A 24,416-nucleotide genomic window follows, 5' to 3' on the forward strand; every position below is an offset into this window, starting at 1 on the left:
TTTGGAGTCTTCCAGTATTTGAAGACTCTACATATCTATTTAATTGCTATTTCGTTTTTCCTCGTCAAGACATTGGTTTCTTGAAGTCATTATCTGGATAGACTTTAATGGTCTATTTATACACTGAATTTCACAGTAAGAGTCATATAAAAGAGAAAATATTGTTTCTTAGAGATGATGGAATCCACTATCTTCCCTTGTAAACAATTTAATGCTATATGGTTCATATACATTGAATTTCAGTTTATGATTCATTATATGAGGTTTTATGGATAAATCCCTGAATTTTATATGCCTATGTCTATTCTAATCAAGGTTTTAAATTTTGACTGAAATTTCGGATTTCGGTCAAAATTTCGGGTTTTCGGCGGAGACCGAAACCAAAATTCGGTAAAGTCGAAATTCCCCGGAAATTTGGGGCTGAAATTTAAGGAATATCTCCAAATAATCAGGTTTTTATTTATTATTTAACATTATCCTGAAATTTCGGCCTAAAACTAAAACATTGCCTTATTTAGTTTCGAACAATTCCGCTGAAATTTCTTGGTAAGGAGGCATTCCGAAACTGAAATTTAAAACCTTGGTTCTAATTAGTACGTGCGCCTGTGTACAGGCAAAACATTTGGGGTGGCTTAGAAATATTTGAAGGAGTATTGCAGATGGTTCTTTAGATCTTCCCATGTTCGACAATACCATGAGCAGCACTTCCGAGACATCTCTTTTCCAGATGTACGGTGAATCCAAAATTATTTTGATAATTAATTATGTTTTGAATAACCCAACAGCAATCCGTTGTAGTCTAGTTGGTTAGGATACTCGGCTCTCACCCGAGAGACCCGGGTTCAAGTCCCGGCAACGGAAGTTTTTGTCTTTTTACTCATCAGTTTCCACAGCAAAATCGAGTATTATTTTTTCATTTTTTTACCAATAAATAAATGAGGAAAATGATTGTGAGCTTGCAGCAGGGCAAAATGGATAGACACCGTTTGCCACAAATCTGCTCATTTTTGTCCTCCACTTTTGGAGGGGTTAGGATGATCCAATGGAGCCGATTTTTGGTACACACCCTATCTATGATGAGGCCTTGCAAATGAATGGTTTGGATCACCACAAACAATGTGGGCCCACATGTGTTTGGGCCTTGAAGCTCATAAGCTACAAGCTCACAATCATTTTCCTCTAAATAAATAACCTTTCGTAACAGATAAGATAAGACAAAATCTGTTAAAAAGTGAGCTCCTATGTGACTGTTATCCACCAAAAGTGAGCCACAAAATGTCTTTCCCCAAGCCTCCCATTAGTTCGTATAGCGGGTCCATAACGTAGCCCGGGGAGCTTTCCTGTGCTTTAGTGGCCTATAAAGTCTCCCATTGGTTCGTATAGCGGGTCCACAAAAAGTGACAAATGGGAGGATTTATAAGCCACTAAAGCTCTCTTCACACTGGGTTATCAAGGGATTTGTAAATTTCCATTCTGAAAATGGCAAACCTGGACTGCAAGCTTGCAAAAGGGCAATTATAGCCAACAAGTTTTTTTTTTGGCTAGACTAGGTACTTAATAAAAAATTCATGTGGGACTAAAGTATTTTATGACATAATTTAGTAAAATAGAGATAAATTTGCCCCTTTTCTTTACGTAGGACAGCCAGCTGCAGTGTATGTCGCAATCAGGTCCATTGAATTCTTCCCACATGAAGTACATCAGCCCCTCTGAATCATAGATACACCGCAGTTGGCTGTCCCAAGTTTAAAAAAAAAAGGGGTTGATATATCACTTCGCTAGTTAGCAACTTCTGTAATTTCCCATAATCTGACTTCTATTCTTCACATTCGTGTTCCATCCGTGCCAATGAATTTCATAGATCACTGGCGGACAGGAGAGGACCCAAAAGCCTCTTGGTCAAAGAATTTAATGGGCTTCTAAAAGGTAGATTCCACCTAAGATAAGACAATGATAATTAGAAGAGGTGATAAGTAGTAAAATGGAACTAAGTAATTGAACGGAAACTTTTTCTATTCGTTCATTGCATGATTAATCATAGATAATAAAAGTAAGTTAATATTTGTTTTTTCTCACTACTATGATAAGAATACTAACATGTTTGCCGAGGCTGGGGCTATGAGAGATGGTATTTGCTATAGCGCGATGCTTGATAATAAAAGGATGTGGATTGTAGGGTTGCAAGTTTGGCCCTGTCAGTCCTGACCTGCCCTGAGCCCGAACAGGGTCAGGGTTGGATTTTCTAACCCTGAGGGCGGGTCAGGGTTCATTTTTTTTTACCCTGATTCAGGTCGGGCGGGTTTTGGGTTAATGCCTCGGGTACCCTGACCCGGCCTGACCCTGAGTTTTCTATTATAGAATTGAACCATCTGTGCATGTTTCTTTTGCTAATGTTTTCTATTATCTTGGATTGATGTTTCTTTAGATTATTATTATTAATTGTCTCTGTTGCCCGCATGTTGTTGAATTCATAGTCTTATTTTGTTCCCTTTATCTGTTTATTGATCATTTTGTTCCATATGATAAGTGGTTGCTTTATTTTTGGCACTCTTAACAGGTATTTACACTAGGGTCAATTAGGGCCAGCCCGGCCCTAATTGCCCAATTAGGGCCAATTAGGGCGGGCCAGGGCCAGCACAATACCCTGTAGGGCGGGTAATGGGTTGAGGTTTTCCGGCCCTGACTCAGGGTCAGGGCGGGTCAAGGCCGAGATAATGGGATTCAGGGTTGGGCTAGGGTTTTGAAAAAATCCGACCCAACCCGACCCTGTTGCAGCCCTAGTGGATTGAATCTAGCCTTGTCCTTGTAAAAATCATTAAGGCTCTGTTCACTTCTTTTCCATGGTGCTGTTGGAAAACAGCACCAGGGAAAAGAAGTGAACACATAAATTATGTCTTGTCAGGGAAAAAAAAGGCTGTTTTCTAGAGAAAACATCACCAGGGCAAAGAAGTGAACAGAGCCTAAAGGCAAAGACAGATTCCCATAACACATTCGTTATATTTTAATTGAAATAAGAAAAGGGAAATGTTATCAGCACTACTGTATTTTGATAAGGGCACTCCTCACTTTATTAAAAGTACGGCATGGCCCTCACCAGCCGTACTTTTAATAAAGTTAGGAGTGCCCTCATCAAAATACAGTAGTGATAACATTTCCTTAAGAAAAATAGTATCCAAAATTATTGGAAAATATTTCTAAATTTAAGAAATACTTAGAAATAATATGGACCACAGCCCAAATAGGTTATGCCCCAAAAATCATTTCCATAGGTTGATCCTAACCATCCGATCTGAATGTTAGAGGGTTTGGATCAACCTAATCCTCTATAGATCGGAGGGTTAGGATCAACCTATGGAAATAAGTTTTGGGGCACAACCTATTTATGCTGTGGCACATATAAAGGACAGTTTGGATCATCTTATGGTGCGGTCCATACCGTACTTTTAATAAAGTGAGGACTGCTATCATCAAAATACAGTAGTGCTGATAACATTGCCCTTTTAATGGACAATTAGCTTTGTTCACTCAAGTTTCCGAGAGACTAAATCCCTGGAAAACACCCTGTTTTTTCCCGAGAAAGCTAAAATTCGCATGTTCACTTTTCTTCACGGGATTTTAAAGGAGCCTAGGTGGAAAATGTCATATCTGACATGGAAATTGGGAAAAATGATGTGGAAATGAGTCTTTTCTCACAAGTGTGAGATTCATTTTCCCTTTATTTTGGAGGGATTTGTTTTTCCAGGAAAACTAGTGAAAAAAAAGGAGGGCAAGCAGTTTCTCAGGAAACCTTTTCTTGCACAGTTTCTGCGCAAGTGAACAGGCGCGGGAAAGCTTCTCTGCACAGTTTTCCTGGATTTCTTTTCTTAATGCCACGTTAGATTCCTGGGAAACCTTTTCCTTTTCCTTTCCAGGGAAAACAAGTGAAGAGAGCCTTAAGAGTTAAGATTAAGAAACTCCTCAATCTATGGATAGCAGTGTAGCACCCGCAATCCACTTGTATAAATAATATCAAGTATCTTTCGTTAACTTCACGAAATTCGATTGAGACTTTGAGAGTCCTTCCAATTTTCTCATAATATTCCTCTCAAATAGACCCGGGGTTTACTCCTCTTCTTCTTTCCGAAATCTCGTGTGGAAATGGCGAACAGTAATCTACCTCGAAGGATTATCAAGGTAATCTCTGATCTTCTCCTCTCGATCCCTCTCTCATATTTCACGATGATCTGCTCTTCCGATTTAACGAAAAAATCCCCATCTACAAAGGATCTCTCTATCCTCTTTCTCCCCATGTTTTTTTTTTTGCTTTAGGGTTTCTCGATCTGTTTTTTGATTCTTCATTCCCTGATTCTTTGCTCGAATAGGAAACTCAGCGGCTCTTAACCGAACCAGGTAATTTCCTCTTTCCTTTAACTTTCCTCTGATTTTATTTCCCTAATGTGTTTTGAATAAGTAGAATTATCTGTCGGTTCAATCTAATTACCTTAATCTTTTGTTAATTATTTCCTTCAATCTTGTTGTTTGGTTGGATTATGCTTTCTTCTATGTCTATTCTTTACTCTCTTTTTTTACCTGTTTTATAATGGTTGAGAGAATTAGGGTTTTCTTCTTATGGTTTGGTACAGCTCCTGGTATCAGTGCTTCTCCGTCAGAAGATAATATGCGTTACTTTAAGGTTATGATTATTGGGCCGACACAGTCTCCATATGAAGGTAACAAACTCTTTGATATATGATTTATCGGATGTAATATCTCTGCATCTTTCTTTTTAATTTTTGGTGTGAAGTAAATGCATTGTTAGTTTTTTCACAAATAAACGTGTTTTGCTTAACTGAAATGGAAGTAGGTTGGGTCAAAATGCGGCCAAAGCAAATCCTAGTCGACTCGGCGCAATGTGGTTGAGTATTCGGTTGATGCGACTGAGTGATCGATTGATGTGATCATAACTTAGGAGAGTCAAAAGGAGTTTTGATTGACTTTGTAGGGCAAAATGCGAACTCAAACCTGAATGCCATCGAGGTAAAAGGGAGTTGACTCGGGGGGGGGGGGGGGGGGGGAGTCCATGATTATGCAGGGGAGTTTTGAAACTATGCTTAAAAGTCTCTAAAGTTTTGCAATTTCCCTCTAGCTCCTAAAGCATTATTATAACATGAGATGAACTAAAGAGGCTTAAAATCTTCGAAATGTCGCTGGAGGCTTTTCCTCTAGGTTATTTTGGAATCTACTTGTCTAGGGCTTGTTTGCCTAAACATAATCGCGAGTGTCATTCCTGTTCAAAATTTTTAAGAGTCTTTAAAATTATCGCAATTTTCTTCCAACCTAAAGCATTATTATAACATTGAGATGAGCTAATGAGGCTTAAAATCTTCCAAACAGCACTGCAGCCTCTTCCTCTAGGTTTGTTAGGAATCTACTTGATGAGGACTTTTTATACTATAATTTTGGCACATTGTTACCGGGGTCACCATCCTGTCTTCCGACCCTTGATCTGGAGTCGTGCGATCCCAAACACGGTTCATTCGCGACCCGAATCGCAAACAAGGGCGATCCATAGGAGAGAAAGAGAGAGAGATGCACATACGCTGAGAGAGACCTAAAAGAGAGCATCGGTTTGTAAAGGCATACCTTTAGTATTGTTCTTGGAGGGAAAGGGGTTTACGACTGCCAAGGCATTCCTGATGAGGACAGATTTTCCTTCTCTTCAGGTTCTTTGCATCGCTGATTTCGTTGATTTCATTCCTTGCTGCGCTTTTTGATACTAGTTGGTTTTCTGAATCTTCTCTTCCGTTTTTAGTACGGCTTTTAATGGCAACTTTCTCTTCGTTTTTTATTCATATAGGTTTTTTTATATCGGAGCGACGCGAATTAGCACTCCAAACCGACCCTTGACCCCAAATAGCAAACCAACTTAGCCTACCCTCATTGTACTGCATATCGTGCTACCATCAAACCCGGTACCCATTCTCGTACCGTGTACTAAAACAAAACACGTTCTAGGTAACATTGTTTTGGTATTGATGAAAAGTCTGGGTTCTGGGGTTTAGCATTTTTCGTGGATGATATTAGGGATTTAGCGAGTGACGTTGATGTCTCTTTCACTCATTTCTTAGGTGAAGCCAATCATTTGGCGGATATTTTAGCTAGGGAAAGAGCAGTTAAAAAGGAATTGAAAATGTCCACCATCCAGCAATTTTTAATATGCTACTTATCAAAAAAGCATGCTTCCTGACCTTTGCTGCAATCGTTGGACTTCTGAATATATGAAATCTCTGAGGTGGGTTTAATACGAATTTAGCTTAGGAGCTTCATCTCAAGTCCAATGTACTATCCATACACCATTAAAAAAATGACATGCAACTGATACAGAGATTTTGGACATTTTGCATTAGAATCTGTACTGGTTGGTCTTTTGTATTAGTTAATTGTAGGGGATGTCTGGTAAACATCTGAATTCTAAGAGTTGTATGTAGATCTATGAGCCAGTTTTTTCTTTATGAGCAGGTGACCATGCATTGATGGGTAATAAGGATATGGTAGTGAATGTATGTAATTCTGTCAATTATCCTTTTATCTGTGCCTTCCTTTGTTAATTTTTTACCTGCATGATATTTTTCAATGTGAGCATTTTTTGTTAATGATGATAAAATCATGATTTGGTGACATGCTATTCAAACCAGACTTAAACTTAGTAAAACTGATCGGCAATTGATGTTTTATTCCAGAAATTACCCTGTAATTGTTTTTCTAACAATTGTAAATAAAAATTAAATAATAGTGAGGTTTACTTGGTAAAACCTATGCATTTCCCCCTTCATATAAATCAGAGAATTGTATAAGAAAAAGTGATATATACCATAGAATGTAAGTGGCCATAGGTGTTCTCCATTCTTTCTTGAAACTTGAGGCTCTCAGCTGAAGGAAGAAACAAGGACAAGAAAGCATGCTTCACACTTACGAAAGAATTAATCATTGTAAGCTGAAGTTCCGATTAGACCTAACCTAAGCAGAAGTGAGGAAAGAATTGTAAAGCGTGAAGTGCTAGCTCATTGTTAGCAGTTGATTTTTTTATTCAAGGATAATTACATTTACACCCCCTCTAGTTTCTGACACATCCATTTCAACCCCTATAGTTTAAAAAGTGACAAAGACATCCCCTCTAGTTTCGTTTTGTTTAAGGTTTGCCCCCTCAGCTGAAGGTTCGTCCATAGATTGAAGGCTTAGGATGATCCGATGGAGCTGATTTTTTGGGCACACCCTATCTATGTCAGGACCCATCAAATGAACGCTTTGGATCATCCAAATAATGTGGGCCCATACCCGAATCCAAACACAAAGCGTTCACTTGATGGGTCCTGACATAGATAGGTTGTGCCCAAAAAATCAGCTCCATCGGATCATCCTAACCCTTCAATCTATGGATGAACCTTCAGCTGAGGGGGCAAACCTTAAACAAAACGAAACTAGAGGGGATGTCTTTGTCACTTTTTAAACTATAGGGGTTGAAGTGGATGTGTCAGAAACTAGAAGGGGTGTAAATGTAATTATCCCTTTATTCAATGTATGTCTTTTATTCCATGATTAAGTGGGTTCGCATTTTCCCAGTTATTTAATGTTTATGTTTGGCTGCTCTTTAAATATGAGTGATGCTAAGCACTTTTTTCTCATCAACCATTTATCACACAGAATTTTATCATGAATGAGGTGATGTGAACCTTGATGGTTTCTCTTTTTACTTTTTGTTCATCGTGATTTGCTGAGTGGAAAAGTGTTTACCTTAGGCCCTGTTTGGATTGCAGGAATTTTCTGGAAAAGTTTGGAAAGGAAAGATATTTCTAAAATTTCCTACTTTTTTCACACTAAAAGATAACTTTAATCAAACCTATTCAACTTTATTTAGAGTGACCTTCAATTTATGATGATATCTCGCTAAATTAACCATAATCATAACATTTCCCTCTAGATCACAACTGATAAAAAAAAAAAAAAATAAATAAAAATAAAATTAAAAATAAAATAATATATATATATATATATATATATATATATATATATATATATATATATAGAGGAAACTGTTGGTGCGCTTAAGCTCACCAAACTTATGGTGAGCTTAAGCGCCCAATCACATGGGGGCCTTAATTGGGGATGATCCAAAGCATTCATTTTAAAGTCCCTTACACCCATTTTTTGTCCTCCACAAATGGAGGGGTTAGGATGATCCTATGGAGCTGATTTTTGGTACACCCCCTGTCTATCATAAGACCTTGCAAATGAATGGTTTGGATCACCACATGTGATTGGGGAGCCATGTGATTGGGGACCTTAAGCGCACCATAGGTTTGGTGCGCTTAAGCTCACCAACAGTTTCCTCTATATATATATATATATATATATAGAGGAAACTGTTGGTGATGGTGAGCTAGCTTGCCCAATCACATGGGTCCCACATTTTGGGGAGTGATCCAAACCATTCATTTGCAAGGCCTTATCATAGATAGGGGGTGTACAAAAAATCAGCTCCATAGGATCATCCTAACCCCTCCATTTGTGGAGGACAAAAATGGGGCAGATTTGTGTCTGTCCATTTTTGTCCTCCACAAATGGAGGGGTTAGGATGATCCTATGGAGCTGATTTTTGGTACACCCCCCATCTATGTAAGGGACTTTCAAATGAATGGTTTGGATCATCCTAACAAAGTGGGCCCCCATGTGATTGGGCAAGCTAGCTCACCATAAGTTTGGTGAGAGTTTCCTCATATATATATATATATATATATATATATATATATATGTGCATGCATTTGCTGCGCTCGAGCACAGAAACAGTGTGGGGCCACATTTTGGGTGGGATCCAAAGCATTCATTTGATGGGCCCTTTCATGGGTAGGGTGTCCACCAAAAATCAGCTCCATTGGATCACCTTAGGATGTCCATTTGTCGGGCCAAAAATGGACAGATTTGTGGACAAACAGTATCTGTCCATTTTTGGCACCACAAATGGACACCCATTGGTGATCCAATGGAGCTGATTTTTGGTAGGCCCCCCATCCATGATGGGGCCTTCCAAATGAATGCTTAGGATCACCCCCTCAATGGCCCCACGCCCCTGTTTCTGTGCTCGAGCGCAGCAACCCTTTTCTCTCTCTCTCTCTCTCTCTCTCTCTCTCTCTCTATATATATATATATATATATATATATATATATATATATATATGAGGAAAGTGAAGCTACACTGCCGGTGTAGCTAACTTAGCTACACCGCCGGCTTAAAATACAATGGGCCCACATTGTTTTGGTGATCCAAACCATTCATTTGATTGGCCCTCACATAGATAGGGTGTCCACCAAAAATCAGCTCCATAGGATCATCCCAACCCTTCAAACTGTGGAGGCAAAAATGGACAAATTTGTGAAGGTTTTTACACGTTCATTTTTGCCTCCACAAATCGTAGGGTTGGGATGATCCTATGGAGCTGATTTTTGGTGGACACCCTATCTATGTGAGGGCCAATCAAATGAATGGTTTGGATCACCAAAACAATGTGGGCCCATTGTATTTTAAGCCGGCGGTGTAGCTAAGTTAGCTACACCGGCGGTGTAGCTTCACTTTCCTCTATATATAGGGTGTCCACCAAAAATCAGCTCCATAGGATCATCCCAACCCTACGATTTGTGGAGGCAAAAATGAACGTGTAAAAACCTTCACAAATTTGTCCATTTTTGCCTCCACAGTTTGAAGGGTTGGGATGATCCTATGGAGCTGATTTTTGGTGGACACCCTATCTATGTGAGGGCCAATCAAATGAATGTTTTGGATCACCAAAACAATGTGCGCTCATTGTATTTTAAGCCGGCGGTGTAGCTAAGTTAGCTACACCGGTGGTGTAGCTTCACTTTCCTCATATATATATATATATATATATATATATATATATATGAGGAAAGTGTTTCTACTCGGCCGAGTAGAAAAGCTTATCTACTCCTCCCTTTAAAAAGTACAGTGGGCCCACACATTGTGGATGATCCAAAGCATTCATTTGATAGGTCTTATCATAGATAGGGTGTGCCCAAAAAATCAGCACCAAAGGGTCATCCTAGCCCTTCGTTTTGTTGGGCCTTGTAGAAACAGAATGGACGCATCTTACGCATCTTACACAGTGCGTCCATTCTGTTTCTACAAGGCCCAACAAAACGAAGGGCTAGGATGACCCTTTGGTGCTGATTTTTTGGGCACACCCTATCTATGTTAAGACCTATCAAATGAATGCTTTGGATCATCCACAATGTGTGGGCCCACTGTACTTTTTAAAGGGAGGAGTAGATAAGCTTTTCTACTCGGCCGAGTAGAAACACTTTCCTCTATATATATATATATATATATATATATATATATGGTGAGCTAGCTTGCCCAATCACATGGGGGCCCACTTTGTTAGGATGATCCAAAGCATTCATTTGAAAGTCCCTTACATAGATGGGGGGTGTACCAAAAATCAACTCCATAGGATCATCCTAACCCCTCCATTTGTGGAGGACAAAAATGGACAGACACAAATCTGCCCCATTTTTGTCCTCCACAAATGGAGGGGTTAGGATGATCCTATGGAGCTGATTTTTGGTACACCCCCTATCTATGATAAGGCCTTGCAAATGAATGGTTTGGATCACTCCCCAAAATGTGGGACCCATGTGATTGGGCAAGCTAGCTCACCATAAGTTTGGTAAGCTTAAGCTCACCAACAGTTTCCTATATATATATATATATATATATATATATATATATATATATATATATATATATCGAAAGAAAAAACTTCCAAGAAAATGTTTTGTCAGAAATATTTTTCTTGCTACCCAAACAGGGCCTTAATGACTTTCATTCCATATGGTATTTGATATACAAGGAATATTATTTACCATAATAATATATTTGCTATAAACGACAATACTGGGTTGAGTTGATTTGTGTAATAATTTTTTATATGTTTTCTGCTTTATATCAGATACAGTATAACCTTTTCTTGTTTCGGTTCTTTCTATAGGAGGGGTTTTCAATTTGGAATTATTTTTGCCGGAGGAATATCCAATGGCCGCCCCAAAGGTACAGTAATTGATAATATGAAAGTTCTGACCTATTTGATTTTCTGGTTTTCATTTCTTGCAGTTGGTGCAGGATGCACTTTGCACATTTAGTGAACACCTGCCACTGATTTCAAACAGATGTTTAGATGATCATGCTTACTTAGTGCTTGTTTTGTCTGTGTGACTTTAAATGGTTGTGTCTGAAGTTTTTTGCAGAAGGGGGAGCCACACTGTTGGTTCACGTCCCATTTTGTGCCTCCTATTTGAGAGTAGGATGAAACACATCAGAGTTTTTTCATCACATTTATTTATGGCGTGGTAGTATGTGTATGGGGCAGTAGTATGTGTGCTTTTCCTGAAAAAATGTGCAAAGCCAGTGTGTCCTTAGTGTTTAGAAATGCATTGTTCATATTTCCATTGCATGTAAATGCATTGAGATCAAAAGCTTTCAATCATTTTGATGTTTCTGTTGCCAACCAGTCTCATCCTTGTTGAGACAAATGATCATCAGCTACCCATTATTGCATAAAATTTATGTTCTTGGTCTATAATAGGGTCTACTGTGGTTGAAATTGTCATTTCTCCTGACTACAATTATCTTGCATTAATGTACTTATAGACTTATAACAGTGTGATTCTCAAACTTCTTTTTAACTATGCAATTATACCTTTCTCAAAACTTCAGATTGCAGCAGCAAATGGTATATGAATTAACCTTGAGTCTCTAGTTTTTCCCGATGTAATATGCTCAAAACTACTACATTTCTGTGTGCATCTGGTGGTCGTATAACATTGGTTAAGAATTCTAACAGCAAAATTTGCAAGTCAGGGCAATCCTTTTCAAATTGCGACCACTGAAACTGCAATTTAAAGACTGCCTTAGCAACATCTGTTGAACTTCAAATTATTTGTCTACCTCATCCCTTTATTGAGGAACCTTTACCTTGTATTGGTTCCTACATCATCATGAAGTTGCTTAACCTTTCTGGTTATTAAATCTCCAAAATTTTAGATCTTTTTTCTTTGGATAGCTCCTTGAGCTAGTTCTTTTCTTGTTAATCCTGCTGTTAAGGCTTTGTTTCTATTCCTGTAAATTGAACAATTTACTACTTCCTGCTCTCCTTCTGCTATTTATGATACATTTTGATGTCTGTTTATTCTCTTTTGATTATAAATAGGTTCGCTTTCTCAACAAAATCTACCATCCTAACATTGACAAGGTATGTGGCTTTTTTTATCCTCCCTTTGTTTCCCAAGGTAATATCTTTTTTGCCTCTAAAAGGGAACTTTTTATGTGGGCAGCTTGGGAGAATATGCCTTGATATTCTGAAGGACAAATGGAGTCCAGCTCTCCAGATCCGGACAGTATTGCTGAGGTGATATGAATGGCTACCTTCATGCTTTTTCCTGAAATGGGTTGTAAAATAATAGATGCAGAACAATAAGTGTGCCAATCCAGGGACCTGTTTAAATGAGAAATGGTGTTAAACCGTCTTGGATTTTCAAAAGAAACATATTTGGTTTTTTTAATGTCATTAACCACCCATTAAGAGAAGGCATGCGGAAGTCATTTCCGTTGCTCAGCATTCCCCTTGCCGAGATTTAAAACAATGGTTTTTCGTTTTTTGTTGGTGAGCTGCCTCATTCATATCATAATCAATGATAAGTTAAGCTGATTTTGCCATAATTATTCTGTTTCTTTGCTTAGTATTCAAGCACTTCTGAGTGCTCCGAACCCGGATGACCCACTTTCTGAGAACATTGCAAAGCATTGGAAGGCGAATGAAGCTGAAGCCGTGGAAACAGGTAACTGGAATGCTTTTATCTATTGCAATTTTTATGACCATACTATTTCGATTTAGCCATTTTGCGCTTTTAGACTGGCTGTTTGTTTGTTTTCTTTTACCAAATGACACTGAATTTGGATGGTGCAGCGAAGGAATGGACCCGTCTATATGCGAGCGGGGCGTGATGGGCAAGCATGAAGGATTGCTACCTTCGCAAATAACCTGTCTACTGTAAGTTATGTGGCTGGTGTCTGGTTTTACATGGAATAGGAAATCATGAATGTCTGGATTGTCAAGATGAATCCTCCCAAGCTCCACTGTTATCAATTTTCTTATCTGGAGGTCTCTGTCTTTTTATCGTTATGATTAGATAACATGTCCTGGGCGCCCTTGTTTTTTCTTGATATCATTCAGTAAGCTCAGTTTACCCACGCTTTTGTGTGTTGAAAGGCTATTTCGTTTCACTTTTACTTTTGTTGGGGCCAGTCTCCTCATTCTATCACATTTCTAATGGGCATCAAATCCTTGATCTGCAGATTTTTCTTTTTGGTGTAAATAACCCACAATTACGAAATTAGCGGTGGACTGCTATAGGTGTTAATTTTTTCCATATTTAATTTACATACAAATGCAGAAAAAAAAAGAAGTAAAAGTAAAAGATACAGAATTGTGCTACTTTTTGACAATCCTAAACCAAAGTGAAGTATGGGCGTTTCGGACTGTGGCTAGTGCCCTCAAAGCGCAATGTGGGGGTATTTTTATCATTTGAAAATCACATAATTTCCATGTTTAGGTGAAACATTTATACTGGGATTAGGGTTGAGATTTTACATATGAAGTCTTTTAGTATACCTTTTGGAAGTTTTGTACTTGGTTATCTTTACTTACGGCAGAAGCTCTTGGATTGCCTTCGCCCACAGATGTAGCCACACAATGTGATAAACCACACAATGTGATGAACCACGTAAATCTCATGTTTGTTTTCTTTTTATACATTTTCATTGAATCTTAAATTGAAATTAAACAAATTGATGTTCCAACTTGGGTGAGTTTTGTAGTAGTTGTGGAAGTTTCGAACATGACATTAGAGGTAGAGAAGTTAGAAAGGAAGAAGAGCTTTGGTATTATGTTAGGTCAAGGTCTCTAAGCACACCCATACCTCTATCCATAACTTCAAAAGCACACTCCCACTGTGGAGAGAGAGAGAGAGAGAGAGAGAGAGAGAGAGAGAGAGAGAGAGAGAGAGTTCTTCCATATAAGTTTGAAACAAGATTACAAAGAGATGCATAGCTATCTCTTAAACCCAATTCTCACACTCCCTCACGACCTGAACGCTCCAAGCTACCTCATGTCTAACAGACCACCCACATGTCTCTCTTCTCCAAGAGGAAGACACTTATTCTCTCTCATCTTTTTGTAGGTTTCTTAAACTTAAACCTCTCTCTCTCTCTCTCTCAATTTAATTAGGAAATAACTGAGAGACAACTCCTCCACGCTCACTATTAAAGAGGCAGTAGAAGAGTCTTTCTTTCCTATAGGAAACTACCAGGAAAGGGAGAGTCTCTACTTGCATGGAAACCGGACACTGATCCCAACAATCTTCACATTGGCTCATTTTTTGACCACCCTGAAGATTTTTTTGTGGGCGCCTCCACTTGTTTGCTATCACCACAAACAACGATTGGCCTTCTGCAATCACTAGCTATACACCCCATGAAACCATCTTAGTCCTGAGTCTACTCAACTTAATTAACATGGCCAATGCACATGTGTAATTTGCCTGAGTCGACTTTTGGCTGGTCATATTTAGAGAAAAATCTCGACTTTTTCTTTCAAGCAGCAGGAACTATTACCTCAACATCATCTGTAAAATAAAAACCTCTGTCTACACCGATGTCAAAAGAGACCTTGCACAATCACTTGTCATTTCTTGTACGCCACTTTTAACCAACTAATGTGATCGCAGATACTTTTATAAATCATATTTTCCACCAATGATACCAACCATCACACTTCTCCCATTTCATAAAGATTGTACAACTATTTGTGATTTTCATGTCTGCACCCACAGTTGAGTACTTATAACCCATGGAGTCCAATTGGCCTAGTGACACTAGATTCCTTCACATCTTTGGGTTAAACCTCACATAACCTAAAGTTCATTTCACTCCATCAAATAAATTGATCTTCAGTCTCAAATCATATAAGGTCACAAGTCAATCCATCACCCTCGAACACAACTTTTACTATTCTCTCTTGGTGCATATTAAAATATTCCGATCCGGAGACTGTTAAGACATCTATATCTTGCTTTGGTCATCCATTGCGGTCACCATTGTACTTCTAGCTCCATTGTTCAAATTATCAACTAATTTCTTTCAATCTCATCTTACATTACCATAACTCTTACAATGATAACATTGCATACAATTTTCGCCAACTCTAGATCTTTATTTATTCAAACAATCTCTCTCTTTAAGTCTGACTACAAAAAACAATCCTTACCCTTAGCAATAATCTTGATTAGGCCGCCTCATAGTCTCATTTGACAAGAACGATGTCGTTACTTCTTCTTACTTAAAGTTGAAGGGAAAGTTTTATAAGACAGTTGTGAGGCCAGTCATGCTGTACGACTCATAATGTTGGGCTACCAAGAAGCAACATGTGCATAAGATGAGTGTAGCAGAGATGCAAATGCTTTGATGGATGTGTGGCCACACAAGGTTAGATCGAATAAAAAATGAAGACATCCGTAAAAAGGTGGGGCTGGCACCAATTGAGGAGAAGATGAGGGAGCACCGCTTAAGATGGTTTGGGCATATCCAACATAGGCCTTTGGATGCTTTAGTGAGAAGAAGTAACTCGTGCCAAGTTGATGGAGTAAAAAGAGGTAGGGGTAAACCGAAAACAACTTGAGTAGAAACTAGGGCTGCACAAAAAACCGACCAAACCGATAAACCGAACCGAAGGCTTTTTGGTTTGGTTTGGTTTGGTTTGGTTTTTCTCAGCATTGGTTCGGTCACGGTTTAGAATTTTACCGCCCATCGGTTCGGTTCACGGTTTTAGAGTTTTAATCCGAAAATTAACGAACCGAACCGAGAAATGGATGAAAAGATGAAATGATTTTGTGTCATTATCAAATCTAAGGTGAGTTAATATCATTTGCAAAGAGAAGAGGGGTGATTTAAACAAGGGAGGTGTGTCTATATCAATTCCCTGTATTCAAAAGTAAAGAATACATTCACCCCTTCCCCTTAGAAGTGTAAAAAGAATAGTCCTAAATACTTAGAGAGGTTGTCCAAGAGAAGAAAGGGGGGGGGGGGGGGGGGGGGGGGGTACATCATCCCCTTTATAAGGCCCTTGATTAGGTTAGTGAGGGATCTTCATTTTTGTTTCATGAGAGAGAGAGAGAGAGAGAGAGAGAGAGAGAGAGAGAGAGATGTCCTTCACTCTCCGTTCCCATAGAATGAAACTAAAATTTTCATCAGATGTCTCAATCTTGAATTTTGAGGTTGAGCTCGTTGCCTTCATTTCATATCAACCTCGGATCACTTTGCACACTCTAAAGCACAATTTAAATTTAGCTTTCTCGTCTCATCATAGCAACGCCCGACTGATCAGCTATACCCTAGATGAGTGGGTCTGCGCATGTGATGGTAGCAGTATCTGATCGATCGGTCGTATCCTAAATGATTAGCTAGGTGATACGACAATCGAATATACAAATGATGCCACAAAAAAAAATTCAGAAAACTCAGTGTGTTTCGCTCATTTTCTCTCCCAATCAATTCAAACCGCCTTCAATGGTATTGAGCTTCAAAATTAAAACCAAACCAGAAAGAAATCTGAAACGAAGGTTACCTTGTGTGGGAGCCGGTTTTTTTAAAACTCCACAAAACTTCACCTTCTACTAGAATCTCGAACAACCTTTCAAAACTCTGCTATTCTTGATCGTTCTTTGCCAATGATCACTCTAGCCATGACTATGATATCATTTTATTATAATAATTCATTGAGTTTATGGCAATCTACATTGTATACACAATAGAAATAGTAAACAAATCGGAAAGACAAAGATAACACAAGTATTTTACATAGTTCGACATCCATGGGAGAGAAACATGAACTTCCTCCATGTAAGATTAAAACATGATTACAAAGATTCACACTAATATCTTAAACTGTATTCCTCCTCTCTTTCTCACAACTCGAAGGTCACCCCAATCTACCCTCATGTCCAAATGAAATCCAGACTCTCTCTTCTTCAGCTGATAACTCATTTTCTACTCCTCTCATTGTATAAGGTATAGTCCTATCTTAAATAGATCGAAGTTTCTTACACCTCTCTCTCTCTCTCTCTCTCTCTCTCTCTCTCTCTCTCTCTCTCTCTCTCTCTCTCATAATGTAGTTAGGAAACAATCAAGTGACAAATCCTTTATGCTCACTCTCGCAATTAGAGTGTTTAAAACCCTCTCTTTCTTAATTCCTGTTTGGTTGCAAGAAAAATCACATTTTTCTCGGTGATAGTTTGAAGAAGGAATTTCGACGGGAGCTCGATAGTGGGTGGTTCAAACTCATTTTCGACGAGAGCTCGATAGGGAACCCAGGGAGGGCAGGAATTGGGGGCTTAATCAGGGACGATAAACAAACTACTATTATGTCTTTGTAGGGTCCAGTTGGGATTTGTGATGCGAATGAGGTGGAAATCAAGGCTCTTCGTTTTGGTTTGTGATGGGCATACAAGAATAATCTAGGACCTTTAATAGTAGAAGGGGACTCAACAAATGCGGTGGGGTGAGTTGGGCTTCGAGTACTTCAAAAGGGCCCTGGCGCCTTCAAGACTTGATAGCATAAATTCTTGATCTTTTAAGGTTGCTGGACCTTAGAATTGAGCACCGGCAGAGATCGGCAAATGAGGAGGCGGATGGATTAGCTAAAGTAGGAGTCTTAAGGGAGGAAATGATAGTTGTTAAACCTTTGTAATTCCTTAGAGGAGTGTTCTTGGATGTTGGATGTTGGATCCATTTTTGTAATATGGAGGGGACAACTTATCCCAGTTAATATTTAATAAATTGTCAATTTTCAAAAAAAAGTTTGAAGAAGGAATTTGCCTTGTCAACTATCAATCGATGTACCAGGCTACCAGCTGATTTCCCGGGTGTTATTTTTCACATCTTTTGTGAGGAAAACTCTCTCTCTCTTCGAAATCATAGATGGCTATTGAAAGACAGTCTACCTCTCCTTAGGCACCCTGGACTACTTTCTAACCAACGTGATCGCCTGAAATTTTTTCACGAATACGTCTATCCATTTCTTTTTCTTTTTTTTTCTGGCGTCATGTCATTCATTTCTGTTTTATTCTTTTTCCCGTGTCTCTCATAAAATATTAGGAAAATCAAAGTACATATTTTGCGCCATTCTCTTCTTCCTCTTGTAAGATCACCCAGCGCATGCTAGAATCCATAGGATCCAGTGATGCAGCAAAAAGATATCTTCTTCTTGTGGCACTCCTGTTGGTGCTATCTCTCTCTCTTGTGTAGGATCCTCTTCAAAGCAAAATGGGATCCTATTTTGTTAGCAGCTCTAAAAAAAAAAGAACACCCCAACGGCAACTACCTTCCTGATCTCCCTCAAAATCCACATCACATGTAAAGACCAATCAATAGATCCCACTATTATTTGCAGGAAATAACATAACGATAGCGATTGATTGAAGCAAAGTGTAGATGGGCAAAAAACCCATGAAATTGAAAGACAAGTGAGAAAAAAGAAGATAAAAAACATCTCAATAAATGTCGTGTAGCTTAAGCTAGTTTTACTATTTTAATCTACCTAGCCGCTTGAGCCTCTTTAGGCATTGAAGCGAGCCCATCTGTTTTGGGCTGTTGAGGAAAGGGCCTGGCAAAGGAGGAGAGATCTTTCATTTTCTCATTGTTGGGCAAGAAGTAAGGATTTTCCCTTGTCTTGGGTGATGTCCCTTGCATTGGAACCCTCTCTACAATTTGCTTCCTCAGGATATCATGGAGCCTCCCAAATAGCTTCTGCTTCACTGTCTCAAACGCTCTGTCCAGATTGTCAATCTGCATTCCATGACGACACAAGTGTTTGATCAGGCCACCATATCGAGAAGAGGTAATTCCGTGACACGTACTAAAAAATTTAATGGAGAACGAAAACTCCTAAACCAAAAAAATAGCAATTGTTTCTATCTATTTATGGCTTTAAATGATTCATGTGAAGCGGCTCAAAATATTTGGACTGAATTTGAATGTACTTATGAGTTATGATCAACATGTTTTGTTTCATGGGATTGGGTGAAAATGATATTGCTAGCATGGTTTAAAGTACCGGTTTCGGTCCTCGGGAAATTCCGAAATTTCGGTCGAAATTTGGTAAGAAATTAAAAAGGAGTATTTAATTAATTTCGAAATTTCAGACAGAAATTCTGAAATTTTGTCACAATTTTATTTTTATTTTTTTAAAAAAAGCCCCAAAAATGAAATTTCCGAAATTTCGGTCGAAGTTTGGTATTTAGCGAAAAATGGGATTTTGGGAAATATCGGTTTCGGTCCCCACCGAAATCTGAAATTTCGGATTTCGGTCCCCACCGAAAATTCCGAAATTTTGGTCGAAGTTTGGTATTTAGCAAAAAATGGGATTTCGGGAAATTTCGGTTTTGGGATTCTAGCACATCTCATAATAATATGATGAAGTCTCATATGGTAAGTTATTTGAAGCATTAGGAAAACAAATTTCTAAAAACAAAACTCTTAGAAAATCTCTTGCTAATATTTTAAAAGAGTTGTTTAAAAAATGATTATGATTCCATGTTTTCCAAAAATAATGAATTGACGGAGCAAAATAGAATTTTGCAAGATAATGCAATTATAATTTGATTATTCAAGAAAATGAAATCTTAAAAAAGGAAAACAAAACTCTGAATGATCATCTCTCTCAACTTTATTTCTTGTTAAAAAAAGGAAAATTAACAGGATTTTTACCCATTTCATTTAATAATTTACACCCCTCTTTTTCATTTAACATTTCCTGGCACAAAAATAAACCCGTTAAGAAAGAACATTTCATGGCACATATTAGAATGAGCCCTGGTCGGCCACAGGCGGAAAGAAACTCCTTTTTTAAAGGCTGTATTTCAAAACACAGTGACTTGTAAACTAATCATTGTACCCTACACTACTGTCACAGTCGAGGCTTCTTTTATATCTTTTTGCAACATCTAGGGCATGTGTTGGTTACCAACTTTGGGATAGGGGAATTTTTTTGGAATTTTCTCTATTGAAAATTTCTAGGGTAAACTCATTTTCCGAGGAATCTTTTTCCAAAATTTTGTTTTTTTCCTTGTTTCCAAAATCGTTTGTTTTTATCCTTGTTTTCAAACAAGCCTCTCTCCCAAACTAGCTGGGGTTTTCAAGCAAAACTACAAACCTCTTTCTTCTTTTCTCTGATGGGTAAGCTGGGGTTTAGCGGGGACCCCTACCGATGGGCAAAACTACAGACCTACTAGAACGTGGAATTTATTTTCATCCAGCTTTTCCATGCAAAATATTATTTTCCATCATTTTCTTTTCCCTGGATCTCAACGCCCACTACCTCTGTTGAAAAACTGGTGTAACTGGGGTGGGTGATTTTCTTTTCTAATATCATATGGAGGAACACTTCGGCCCAAATAAATTCCATGTCTTCTACCAACCCTAGAGCAAAATCTTTAATAGAGAGCGCTGCTAATTAATAATAATAGATGAATGGTGAAGGATCTTGCCTGCTCCGTGGCGTTGACGTTGTACATGAAGAGTCCATAATACAGATCGAAGCTGTCACTCACGGTATTTTCAGTCTGCAAGAATAAAGACATTAAAGAAAATATTATGAGTGTAGGTGAGGAGTAAGTACTCCACATGGGTGGTGGTGGAAATGTGAAATTTCGGAAATTTTCAATTACTAGTTGCAGGAGGGTCTCGTATCCTTTTGTGTTGATGGGTGTGGATTCTAATTCGAGCTGGGATAATATCCTGCAATAAAATAACAAAATATATTATTATGTTAAGTAAGATACCATGATAGAAAATCACATATTTAGATCCACTTATTTAAGAATTAAATAAGTTTTCCTTTGAAATTGCAAGATGTTTGGATGCCATGGCTACCATATTATAGGAGAACTGATAATTACACCCCCCTCTATGAATGAGTTTTAAAAGAAAGAGAAGGGGTATACCTATCATAACTAGGGCATGTGAACATCATTCTATTTCATAAATTCTAGTTAAAATCCTTTCATTATAACATGATTTTGTTAAAGTATAAAAGACAAATAATGCCTTTCTCCAAAAGCTTAAGCTACTGGAGAAGTTGGTTAGTTAACATGGTATCCGAGCCAAAGGTCTCGAATTCAAACCCCCTCTGGATAGCAAAAATCCACATGCGTTGATCAGCCCAAAGTAAGACCACATGTGCCACGTGTTTGCTAAGTGGGCCACACGTGCGGGGGAGTATTAAAGTATAAAAGATTTCAATTTTTTTTTTTTTTCTAATTTTACCTCCCAATGGTGTGAGTGATGAATTGACTGCCAGCGGCATGCCGATCATGTTCTTCGCACGACATTTCAACCATTCGGCAACCCTAGAAAATCCATTACAACCATTAATTGTAAGCCATTAATTGTAAGAAATCTTAAATAAATGGATAAAAATATAGGATAAAATTCACTACATGGTGAGACATGTACTTGTATAGGTGGCAATTTTGTTGTTTTATCGATGGGATTCAATATACTCTTTTTTAGTATGCGTGGGAATTTATAAATAATGGATATTTTGTCAAAATCAAATTACAAATAGGGCATAGTCCTAAATTGTCTTTTTTTGGGGGATTTAAGTAGGGCTACCTCTATACCTCCCTTGTAGAAGTCTTGTCCTCTGACTCCTTGGGGTCCCTCTATGAATGATTGTAATATGCTTTTTTCTTAATATATCGGGGAGGGCCTAACCCCAGCTTGCCCAAAAAAAGAAAAAGAAAAGAAGTAGTAGTAGGGCCACCTGATCATTTCCTCCTTCATCCCTAGTTTTAGACTTTTATTACCACACATCTTTCTTGCTTGTATTTTATAATATAAAGAGCTGTCAAAGATTATTGTAGTTCCCAAAAAGCGGTCAAAAGCCATTTAATAAAGAAAAGACAAAGCTAGGTTTGTGCATTGTTAAAACAGAGTGGTGCTGATATCATTTCTTCAAAACTGACAAGGCCTGTTACCAAGAGAAAAGAAGAGGACTTTTAATATATGAGTTTTTATATCAGCTCACTATATTCTTAATTAAAGACACACTTCTATTAAGCAAATAGCTAACCTGCTGTTCAAAAATGCTTAACAACTGCTTGCACTTTTGATCTTGGACATTGTTATCTGCAATTCGGACCTTGTCGTAGACGAAAGGCAATCCTGCCCAGCTGTTTTTTCCGCTCTCTGGTCCAAACATCGGATGGGTGCACACAATCCCAAACTCCGGTGGAAGAACCTGGAAACCCATAGTTTCTTGATTCCACTCAAATTAAATGAGGAAACAAATTTACCAAAAAAAATTTGCATTTACCTCGAGAAAAAGGTTCCTAGGAAATTGCTTGACCGATAGCACATCGGCGAAGATCGTTTCCGGCTTCAACTTGTTCATGGGGATTCCACGGATCACAGACTCCGTAGAAAGAATGGAACTGCAGACTAGTATGATGTCCGGCTGTTCTTCACACATCCCATCAACGGTTCTATAAAAATGCCACGACTGAATGTCACGTAAAGGACAATAATTATCTTTTATCAATAGATATGAGGATTTTTTTGGTAGGTAGTGATCTAAAAGTTGAGAAACAAAGCCTCAACCATTCATTGAGCTACAGGCCCAACCCCTTAAACTATATCCTCCACGTGTATATCCTCCACGTGAAGGTTTATGGGGAAATACCCATATGCATTAAGTAAAAATAATGAAGCAAACGTACAAGATTATTCCACTCCATGAGGAATTCTTAATCTAAGATCAAACCAACGTAACTCACTGGTAGAATTCGATGCCGTTTTGCTTGCAATACTCGCCGTAATCGGATCGAGAAGTTGCGATAACTACGTGACCTTGTCTCCTGAATGCCTTTCCTATGAACTGACCAAAGTTTCCAAACCCAATGATTCCGATCTTGAGTGGCTGTTGTTGTGTGGTAGGTGACAACAGTGGTTCAGAGGATCTTTCGATGTGATTCAAGATCTGGGTTCGCCTCATCGTTAGAGATTTGCGCTCTAGCTTGCTAAATTTGGCTGAATTGAGCTCGGAAGGGGTGAGTTTAGAGAAAATAGACGTGTTAGTGGAAGGGGCTAGCTTTTGAGGTAAGTTTGGTTGAGTTTGGGAGAGGTTGGCTTTGTAGTGGCAGGTATGGAGGGACGCCATTTCTGCTACCACTTCAGCCTTCCTTTTAGAGATGCATTGCAAAGTGTTTCAAGGGTGGTCTATTTATGCAAGGAAATGTTGGGCATGTGTATATAGTTACCCTCACTTTTAGGTGTAATTACACAAAGATGCCCTTTGCTAGAAGGACATAATGTGAAAGTCACCCAATTCAAAAAATAATCATAACCGTTCGATCGTTGAATTTGAATCCAGACCATTTGTTCGCAATTGATTGGAGAATTGGGATGGTTTGATATGAATGATTTTCTTGTTATCTTGTCTCCATAATAAGATCCTAGTAACTCTCCATGATCCTACCTAACCTTCCAGAGGGGCTCACCTTCTTCAAAATTCAAATTATGGGAAATGATATCAGCACAACCATATTTTGATATTTGCACTAACCCTTTTAAATGTTATTACAGCTCCCAAAGGCTCTCACAAGCCTATTAAAAAAAAGAAAAGAAAGAAAAGACAAGCTGGCATTCTGCCATTATTAAAACATGATTACTGATATCATCTCCTCAAACAATTCATTTGTTGGGCACCAACTTAAATAAGTTGTGCACAATCTAACCATCCGATCTCTAGAGGAACCAGACATTATATTAAAGAAACCTCTTGTGATGAGGGTTAGGATCATGGAGAAGATATTTGGGCACAACCTACTTTGAAGTGGGGCCTTAAAATGAATGATCTTGATCTACGAACAAGGTGATATTATTTAGGGAGATGATTTTTTCACCCCCTGTAGGATTATGCGCCCCCCTTATCACGTGAATTGTGGCAGACTTTAACTCTTTTTGACCTCAAATCACATGAAAAGTGGGGCGCATAATCCTAAGGGGGATGAAAAAAATCATCGCCCCTTATTCATTGTCAAGGTAATTTTGCAAAAGGGTATTTATCGGGGCTCATTTTTGCTGCAGAGAATAGAGAGAACAGGTAAACCTGAGCCGCGAAATGGCTTTTTTGCAGTTTTTTGCAAAATTGCCTTAGACAAACCTTTTAAACAAAAAAAAACTCTTGCACCCACACCACATGGATCTACTCCAGCTCTATATCAAAGTGTGAAATGATCTTCCTTCCATGTGGGAA

General features: G+C 38.4%; 2 protein-coding genes and 1 non-coding gene across 4 annotated transcripts; 2 read left to right on the forward strand and 1 right to left on the reverse strand.

The window, feature by feature from the left end:
* Positions 1–788: 788 nt before the first annotated feature.
* TRNAE-CUC (transfer RNA glutamic acid (anticodon CUC)) lies at positions 789–861 on the forward strand. Its single transcript has one exon. It is a non-coding gene; the product is annotated as a tRNA-Glu (tRNA).
* A 3,098-nt stretch (positions 862–3,959) lies between these two features.
* Positions 3,960–13,401, forward strand: LOC143890373 (ubiquitin-conjugating enzyme E2 36-like). Of its 2 annotated transcripts, XM_077395018.1 has the most exons (8): positions 3,968–4,173; positions 4,362–4,389; positions 4,623–4,709; positions 11,040–11,098; positions 12,258–12,299; positions 12,382–12,455; positions 12,788–12,885; positions 13,014–13,401. In XM_077395018.1, exons 1-8 carry the CDS (start codon positions 4,138–4,140, stop codon positions 13,049–13,051), a joined length of 462 nt encoding a protein of 153 aa, XP_077251133.1. In that variant the 5' UTR covers positions 3,968–4,137; the 3' UTR covers positions 13,052–13,401. The 2 variants fall into 2 exon arrangements, with proteins under 2 accessions (XP_077251134.1, XP_077251133.1); XM_077395019.1 differs by lacking the exon at positions 4,623–4,709 and having other exon boundaries at positions 3,960–4,173.
* A 5,114-nt stretch (positions 13,402–18,515) lies between these two features.
* LOC143890374 (arogenate dehydrogenase 2, chloroplastic-like) lies at positions 18,516–23,363 on the reverse strand. Its single transcript, XM_077395020.1, has 7 exons — positions 22,936–23,363; positions 22,476–22,644; positions 22,233–22,400; positions 21,425–21,507; positions 20,827–20,896; positions 20,647–20,721; positions 18,516–18,946 (listed from the first exon to the last, which is right to left on the reverse strand). Exons 1-7 carry the CDS (start codon positions 23,316–23,318, stop codon positions 18,695–18,697), a joined length of 1,200 nt encoding a protein of 399 aa, XP_077251135.1. The 5' UTR covers positions 23,319–23,363; the 3' UTR covers positions 18,516–18,694.
* Positions 23,364–24,416: the final 1,053 nt, after the last annotated feature.

The sequence above is a fragment of the Tasmannia lanceolata genome, unplaced genomic scaffold, assembly GCF_043159265.1.
Source record: "Tasmannia lanceolata isolate RefF3 unplaced genomic scaffold, GAP_Taslan_0.1 ptg000013l, whole genome shotgun sequence".
In the NCBI taxonomy this organism is placed as follows: Eukaryota; Viridiplantae; Streptophyta; class Magnoliopsida; order Canellales; family Winteraceae; genus Tasmannia; species Tasmannia lanceolata.

Bases quoted from the DNA above. Each gene is read 5' to 3' on its own strand.
- LOC143890374 (XM_077395020.1), bottom strand. From the start codon at position 23,318: ATGGCGTCCCTCCATACCTGCCACTACAAAGCCAACCTCTCCCAAACT. The intron at 22,401-22,475 runs GTAAATGCAAAT...ATGGGTTTCCAG, and splicing joins CTAGGAACCTTTTTCTCGAG to GTTCTTCCACCGGAGTTTGG. The intron at 21,508-22,232 runs GTTAGCTATTTG...TGGATTTTCTAG, and splicing joins TAAGCATTTTTGAACAGCAG to GGTTGCCGAATGGTTGAAAT.
- LOC143890373 (XM_077395018.1), top strand. From the start codon at position 4,138: ATGGCGAACAGTAATCTACCTCGAAGGATTATCAAG. The intron at 4,174-4,361 runs GTAATCTCTGAT...TTGCTCGAATAG, and splicing joins TACCTCGAAGGATTATCAAG to GAAACTCAGCGGCTCTTAAC. The intron at 4,390-4,622 runs GTAATTTCCTCT...GGTTTGGTACAG, and splicing joins GCGGCTCTTAACCGAACCAG to CTCCTGGTATCAGTGCTTCT.